The 8,243-nt window shown below is 44.3% G+C and overlaps 1 protein-coding gene across 6 annotated transcripts; it reads left to right on the top strand.

The window, feature by feature from the left end:
- Positions 1–393: 393 nt before the first annotated feature.
- On the top strand, positions 394–6,811 carry LOC112555086 (low density lipoprotein receptor adapter protein 1-A-like). 6 transcript variants are annotated; one of them, XM_025223280.1, is made up of 3 exons: positions 394–1,332; positions 2,063–2,179; positions 5,520–6,811. In XM_025223280.1, exon 3 carries the CDS (start codon positions 5,572–5,574, stop codon positions 6,331–6,333), a length of 762 nt encoding a protein of 253 aa, XP_025079065.1. In that variant the 5' UTR covers positions 394–1,332; positions 2,063–2,179; positions 5,520–5,571; the 3' UTR covers positions 6,334–6,811. The 6 variants fall into 6 exon arrangements, with proteins under 6 accessions (XP_025079065.1, XP_025079066.1, XP_025079064.1 ...); XM_025223279.1 differs by lacking the exons at positions 394–1,332; positions 2,063–2,179 and adding exons at positions 2,229–3,089; positions 4,578–5,002; XM_025223278.1 differs by lacking the exons at positions 394–1,332; positions 2,063–2,179 and adding exons at positions 3,756–4,079; positions 4,578–5,002.
- Positions 6,812–8,243: the final 1,432 nt, after the last annotated feature.

Raw genomic sequence — 8,243 nt, 5'->3', positions numbered from 1 at the left:
AAACAAAAGGGAAAAAATCAGTGCTGTGACAAAACTGCCAGAAGCACCAAATCAAATCAAACTTTATTGTCTGTGCGAGGAAGTCCAAGACAGAAAATATTTTTGCTGACTAACCCAACCACATACAGACATGATATGAGTTTATGTCTATACACAACTCACTCGGCAGATTTATATATATATACATCCATACAAGACATTCAGCACGCGCCATGAATGTGATGCTTTACTGCCTGTCACTGCCCGAGCACTACTCATCCTTTTTGTCACTCCAAGTCGCCGAGCACGCACTGTACACAGCGAGTCTGACCCCAGTGGCTGACGCCATCTTGCTGACCACTTGTCACGGTTGCCTCCCCTCCCATTCTCTCCCCTTGCACAACACAGTGGTCTCCCCTACAGCTGCAGGACTTGCTTCATCCAGCCAACATGTTTCACTGATCATCGATATTTCTCTAGTGTACTCGAATAACCTGCCAACTGCTGGTTGGAATGTATCAGGGCTTCGTTGGTCAACAAAGTGGAACACTCATAGTGCTGTGCCACATTTACTCATATTATTATTATTGAAAAAGTTTGGAAAGTCATACAACAGAAGTAGAAATCTGTGGCCATGTAACACGACATTCATTTCGCTGTTGGCGTGACCGAGCTCTAGGGAAGGACCAAGATGTATTTTTCATGAAGTTCCCCGGCAACAGATTAGGCGTGCCTCCCTACCGCCAGTCGATAGGACACAGATGGCTGGGCTTGATGAGACACGATCGAGAGGGGTTAAGGTGTTCTTCACACACTCCACCAGTCTCTGACTTCAGCTTTAAGACACACTTCGGTGTCTGGGATTTGAACTTTGACGCTTTGTGCACGGTTTTACTTACTTCAGCTCCTCATCTTCCCTAGTCAACGAGAAAGGGAGATGAACGAAAGATCGAGCTAGAGAAATAACCCGTCCTTTCATCCTCAAACAGTGCAACACCATCTGCCAGTGTGTTGTAGAAAACGTGATGTGCGAATGCCACTTAATGAGAGCTCACGTCCACAACTGTTTCTTTAACTCATGAGCTCGGTAACCTAGTCAGTGGCAGAACACCGGGATATTCTCTCAACTGAATTGTGGGTCGGAGGTTCTCGAAGAGCGAGTGATCTCCTCCTTTCATTGCCCTCGTCACGACGATCAAGCTTCCCCCACACCCACCCATACCATCCCCCACACCCACCCACATTCCACAGGTACGTGCGCCTGAGACGATGGGCTCCAGTCACCTTCTCTTTGCCAGACAAGTGTCACGTGACCATACAGGTGAAAACACTGCCTTGTGAGGACAGCGGGAGGTAAGCAAGCTATGCTCTTCACGTGTGACAAATTATTTATTTGAGATAAGTAGTTTATGTCAGGCAAATGTTCTTTTGATGTGTGGTTCATGTGATGTAAGAGGTTCAGTTGACACAAGTGGTTCATTTGATAGAAGTCGCTGATGTGAGGTAACGGTTCATGGGAAGTAAATTAATAATCGTTAAATGTACAGTCAGTTGCTCGATTGATACAAATGTTAAGTCACTAACAAGTTTAGATGAAGGTCCCTGACCAGTTCACTTCACCAAGCTTCCTGTTGACTCGAGGACTCAGGTCGCGAACATGACACAAGGCCGTTATACAGTGTTCACAGCAAGTCTCCAAGGTGCACCTGGCTCGCGTGCCGTCTCCATGGAAATTCTTCAGACCACAGAGTGTTTACGTTTGAGTTCGATGCCCAACCATCGATGATTGATGTGTTTTTCTCAGATAAAGACTGGTTAAAGCCATTGCCATTACTCGTAGGCTTCGGCTGCTGGCTGTAAACTGTTTTCAGAATGTTGCAACTGTTGACAGAATGTGAACAAAGCCTCATCTACCTGCCTGACAATCAGCAGTTTGAAGTACATCATCTGATGGCACTGTATGACACCTTATATGACACTGTATGACACCTTACATGACACTGTATGACACCTTAGATCACATGACCCTGAAGTTCCATTAACACAGTTCTACTTTCAACGACACAGTTCCACGTGTTTCAAGTTTCAGTTCGTGAGTGTGCATCCATCTGTCATCGTCAGCCACCTACCTGTCGGACCCAACATCTGCACTTTCATTTCAACTGGAAAAATTGATGTTCTGTCATCTGCAACGGTCTAGGTAATGTATGTGTGTAAACTATAACACAATATTCACCTGCCTAATCAGTGTAACAGACGACTAGCCCGGCTAGAACAATTCTCTGCCATGTTAATGCGATGTTTGGAAGGAGAGAGCTGCAAAGCTACTTTCATCAGTCTGTGTGAAGGCCAGATCATCAGTAGAGGAGAAGGACAAGGAAGACATTGTTTCATCAGTCCTTTCTTTTCAACTTGCATCTTTCGGAGTGTGCTTTTTGATGTATAATACGTCTCGAAAACCTTGTTACAGCAACGGGACTTCACCGGTTGTTTTGTCACGTGACGTCCAAAGAGTTGCCACCCTGTGGTGTGACCTACTTGCTACCACGTGGTGAGACCTCGGAGGACAGTGACCTGTGACATTACAGACGCGAGGACTAGGCATGCAGATGACTATACGGTGTGTCTTGTGAATGTTTACCTTGGCAACTTCGTCTGTTGCTGCCCTGATGACTTCCCTCCATCATGTTTCCTGTCAACTTATTGAAGGCATATTTAGAGAGCCTCAGGGCATGGCCACTACTAACCCTGCAACCTCCAGACTGTGTGGACACCAGATGGAGCGTGTTGGCCTCATGAAAACTTTCTCCAGGCCCTGGATAATTGTAGGGTAAACAGGCTGCAGGGAGCACACAGCGGGGTTTCCATGGTTATACAAGGTGATGATGTCTTGCTGTCACTGTCGGTGTGGTGAGAAGGTACTCCGCCTCTTACCCCAACTCACCCCCCTTCGGTCCAGGAGGTGACCACTGAGGTTAGAGCGAGAGGTGTGTTGATGTGCTGATCAGGTAGCAGCCGGTCAGCCGGTCAGCCGGTCAGCCAGTCAGCCAGTGCGCTGGATGAAGATGCGGACTGACGAATGAGGGGCTTGTGGGAACCTGGAGGAACAGGTTTGTAGTTAGAATATATGTCAGAATATTTTATACGATTTTGATGTGAAGGGGTCAATGGTCAAAGGGTTTAATCAACCCACGTAATGTCAGTCAGTTGATTCATTCGGGTTGTCAAGGTGTTGATGAGACATGACAGCAGCCAAAGGGTTAACACGAGGCAAGGCAGCCATCTTTCTTCTCTCGAACTGTTCAGACATTGATGAGACTGGACAAAAGGAAATCATGATTGTTGAAATCGATACCGCAACACGTGTGTGATGTGAGGCAGTCTCACCACCAGGGACTGGAGCAGCTAAAATGTTAATGTTAGCAGGCTTGGGCTGGTGATGTGTCCACGTGACTTGACGAGATTCAAATTAACAGTAGTTTTATATACATATATTATATACAGCACTTTGTCCATCTCGAGGGCGGACTGGGGACGCTTTTACACGCATACAGTCAGACGAACACACTGTTCAGTAGACATCAAATCACCTCACAAACTCATTTCCTATAATTTCAGTCTTAGCTTTCTTCCGTTCTTTCTTTCTCGAGGTCAGAAGCCAAAGGGTTAACGTGACAAAGCTCGTGTCAGCTTTCTTCTCTTGTGTTTTTGAAGTGTTGATGACGAAACCAAAATATGGTCGTTGAGGTTACTAACGAGCTGCGCGTCTCAAGCAAAGTGTATGTGTGTAGGGCGGGTGGCTCGGGGGAGCGAGGGGTGGCTAGTGTACTACGGGGCTTACATTGGCGGGAGTCAAACATCGGCAGCTGCAGAGTGGCAACAGGTGAGGCCTCAGCGTGAGACTCCAGCTGTTGGCTGCTGACTGATCCGTTGTCAGGTAAAAGGTTGGCTGACCAGGTACGACAGGGGGATACGACAGCACCACCAGCTTACACGACTTGGTACCCGTAGTGATGAGCCCTTGTATAATGGGTCGAGAGGTGATGCTGATTACGACGACGATGATGATTAAGTGTCGTTCATCCATCAGTCCATGCATGGTGAGTCTGTGCGGGTGAGACTCGGTACAAAGAGACTGAGGTTATGTAGAAATTCTGTCGATCGACCTGTAACTTGTTTGTGGACCAGTTAATGACGAGCGATGAACTGTTTGGTGTTGTGAATACCAATCTGTGTGTATGTGTGTGTGTGAGAGAGAGAGAAAAAAAGTTGTTGCATGTACACGTAAAAAACTTTTAGCATTTAATTCAAGACAGGAAAGGCACTTTACTACAAATAAATGTAGTTTATAGCTCCAAGAAGTAGCAGAGGAACTCAACATAACCGCGGTTCAAACTGCAGTTTTCGCTCTGTAGGGTGGGTAAACAACTTTATTCTTCTCTCGTCCACTGCCCCACTCCCCGCGACACTTCATTCTTCTCAGGGAAAATGACTTTGTGGAGTCGATTGCATTACCTCCACTGCCCGTAACAAACCGCAGGTCGGAGTGATTGAATGTGGAGGCAGTAAAGTAAACCTTTTGTGGTATGCTCGGTCAGGAAGTTCTCACCTGGTGGCCACAGAGGTGCATTGTTCAGGTGCGGGGTGCAGGTGACACTTTCAGTCATCACACGAGGCACTGGCGTGGGAAAGTCTTGGCGAGGTGCTTGACTGGTGCCCATCAATCGTATGGTTGGAGTATATCACTGAGAGGCGAGTGCACACAAACATCATACTGTGTAGTGACTCTGCAGTGTATATTTTTGATGAGATTCCTTTGTCGCTCATTCAGAAAGATCATTGTGTGCACAGATGTGTGGTGTGTATACTGGAACACAGCTTCGACAGGTATTGTCACGATACGCTGAACTCACAGCGTGTGACATGTGACATATTGGACACACACCCCCTCAGGCTCCTCCTCAACACTACACTCCTATGCTACATCTAAAGCAGACAATGCATTTATAATGATGATAATCAGGTAATTATTTGTACAATTTATGATTTAATAAATGTTAAGTTATGTACTGTAGTTAGTAATTACTTTTAATGATTATGCCCTGAACCTATGGCTTCTAGTGCTGGTAACGAGAGAATTTTCCATAAGACCATAATGTATCTAGAAATACTTATAAAGATAAAGGCTGCTTGCTAGTAATTGCAAAAATATAAAAAACAAGTGCGTGGTGACTTCAAGACGATAAACTGCATCCCATTCTCAGCCTACCCATCCCACCAACCAGTGACTCCCCCCTCGTTCATCTACTCCCTGTCTCACCTTTACCTCATGTTAATTAACGGTAATACGTGTTGATCATGGGCGGAGCATGCAGGCACAGATTAAAAGTCCAGAACTCGCCAGTAAACTTCCACTGGATCTCAAGTCCCAAACCACCCGGCTAAGACAAATTATCTTCTTATTATAAATATTATTTATCTTCTATGTAAAGTGACCGAGAAAGACAAGTGCTCATTTTCACTTTCCTGTTTTGTTCCAGGTCTGACATCAGCAACTTTGACCACAAGCGTAGAAGCTTCTAGCAGGTAGCCATGTTTGGGTGGAGGAAAGATGCAGCCAAGATCTCCGTGAGGTGTCCTCTGTTCCACGTCCGTTACATTGGGTGCACCGAGACCTTTGTAGCCAATGGGAAAGGCTGTTCCTACACCCCGGTTCAGCGGCTGTGGGATAACTCTCCGGGCGAGCGACATCTCAGGAGAGTTACCGTCCAGCTTAGTCAGACTGGCATCAGCATGAGAGACACGGAGAAAAACGATGAGGTGATCACAGACTTCCGAATCGAAGACATTTCCTTTTGTAACACCGACACCCTCGTCAACGAGCGCATCTTCAGCTGGATTTGCCGAGACAGAGACAGCAGCAGCCTGCAGTGCCACGCCGTGCTGTGCAGCACCAAGCAGAAGGCACAGACCATGGCCTTGGTGCTGTCACGTGCCTTCCAGATGGCCTACAGGGACTGGAAGGCCAACAAAAAACACCGAGAGATGGTTAGAAAGCCTCTAGCAGGAGGACAGAACTGGAGGAGCAAAGACCACGTCGACGCCCAAAGTGAAAACAAAGTTCTGTCCCCGGGGACACCACCCAACAGCATAATGACATCCACACTTCATTCTGGACCATCGACAGCAAAAGGTAGTTTCGATAACGATACGACTTCCCTGCCTGACGATGAACCATCCGCGTCTCCTGGATTCGAGAACTGTTGTATTCTGGATCCGGAAGTGGAGGCTGCTCTTGCGGATGTGGCAGATATCAACGACGATTTTGATGAGGCAAGGAGCGAGTTGGAGTGATGTCTCACTGGGAGCATCTTTCATCTCATCGCAAGGAGTATAAAGTATTTCAAAACAACTAAATACATGATGACAACTGTGCAGAATACTAGGACTTGTCTGTTAGAAGGACAAACTTTTGTCAGCTGCAAAGAAAATGTTCTGCTTGCTTTTCTACTTCCATTTTGTAATGTTTTGTTCGCCTGTCATATTCATGTAGCCATGAAACACAAAGGTCAGAACAACGCAGTAAATAAACCGACTGCAGTGTATTTAACAAGAAAAATACCCTGATAAAGGATCTTTACTCAGATAAGAAGCTCGCTTTTCATGCAAAATTTATTTCATTGACATTTTTGTCCCTGGTTTTGAGCTTCTGTAGAGATGTTAGAACTCACTGCGTGACGACTGAACACTTTTCTCTAGCCAAGAGCTGTGTGTGTGTATTTTAATGTGTTTATCCAAGATACATTTCTATTAAACTGTATTGACAATGATAGAAACATTGCTTCTCAGTTGAATACCTTATACACCTTACCCATGAGCATTTAACAGTATTTCTTACCAAGGTAGCCCAATTGGTTGATGTTTTTTTGTGTTTTTTTTCTCTTCTTTTTATACGCAAAGGAAAAGTAAAAATGTAAACAACAAATAGTCAAGTAAATGGTCTGTAACCAACATGATGATAAGTAACCTAAAAACATTGCTGAAAACATTTTAAAAATTTTGTTTTCTTAGCAGCAACCGTTGGTACCGCGGTGAGGGTCGCGAAGGCGGTCATTAAAAAAATGTTCTGATATCTCATATCGGTAGTAGTCAAATTAGTGTGCATTGTAAAATTAAATTATACTAAAACCAAGCATTCCCTTATATTGCTAATTTTGCTAGCAAACGTGGTTCTTTCGACAAATTACCGGGCCTGGGTTCTGTTTACGGACAAACGACAAAAAAACCATTTTGTCAGGAAGATAGATTGGACTGGGTACTGGGGTAGCCCGGCTTTGACTGTCTCTAAACAATTTCCATATTTCAAGACGACAAATCTGGGTTTTTGTATGATTGAATTACATTGACTAGTCAGCTTGTTTCATGTATTTTCACATATGTGGCAATATATCATACATGTGGAGTGTTCGTTTCCTGTTATTTTTAGTTTTCAAGCGACCTCAGAAGGAACATGTCCACTTTCCTTTCGCGGGGCAGTATTGCATTTTGTAAAAACCCTTTTGTTTAATACTTACTCCTATAACTTAAAACTCTTATTAAAACATATTAAAATGATATTTTAGTGTTTACTTTAAGCCTCTACATAGTGAGCTAATTGCATAGCTCCGTTTCCTTAAATTTCTTTCCTCCCAAAATTCACAACAATGTGAGGAGTTTTTTTTATAACTAATAAATGAATCACAGAAATATTCGATCCACATTTTGGTATCACCAGAGAAGTTATCATAGGTTTGTTTAACTGTTTCTGTTATGTGTTTAGTAGAATTTTATAAACTAAAACAACTATTTCAAATCACCCAGAATAATAATAAATGCAAAAGGAGAAGCAAACTATTTTTCTCACGTTTGTAAACTCTCAAAAAACAGAGGATCCTGTAGATGAGCTGTCTCCCTTATTCCTTTCCGTAGAATAATTTCGGTATTTTCCAACTCACAGCTTCTTTCGCTGACACACAACCGTCTTTTCGTATCGACAGGAACATAACCTCCGGGTGGGTAGAGGAGCAAAGGTTCTCGGCGCTTGGTTGGAGATCGCTCTCCGTGACAATGAATACATAAGGGAGGGAACTACTAGACCCTTAAGGAGTTGTTCCACTCTAGATTACTTCCCTTTGACAGCATTTGTCTTTGTTTTTAACGTCGTCTAGCGAGGACTCAGAAGATTAAGAGCTTTGTCAAACGAGCTCAGCTTAAAAAATCAAAAC

The sequence above is a fragment of the Pomacea canaliculata genome, linkage group LG14 (genome assembly GCF_003073045.1).
Source record: "Pomacea canaliculata isolate SZHN2017 linkage group LG14, ASM307304v1, whole genome shotgun sequence".
NCBI lineage: Eukaryota > Metazoa > Mollusca > Gastropoda > Architaenioglossa > Ampullariidae > Pomacea > Pomacea canaliculata.
This window is presented reverse-complemented; position numbering and strand designations above follow the sequence as displayed.

Bases quoted from the DNA above. Each gene is read 5' to 3' on its own strand.
- LOC112555086 (XM_025223281.1), top strand. From the start codon at position 5,572: ATGTTTGGGTGGAGGAAAGATGCAGCCAAGATCTCCGTGAGGTGTCCT.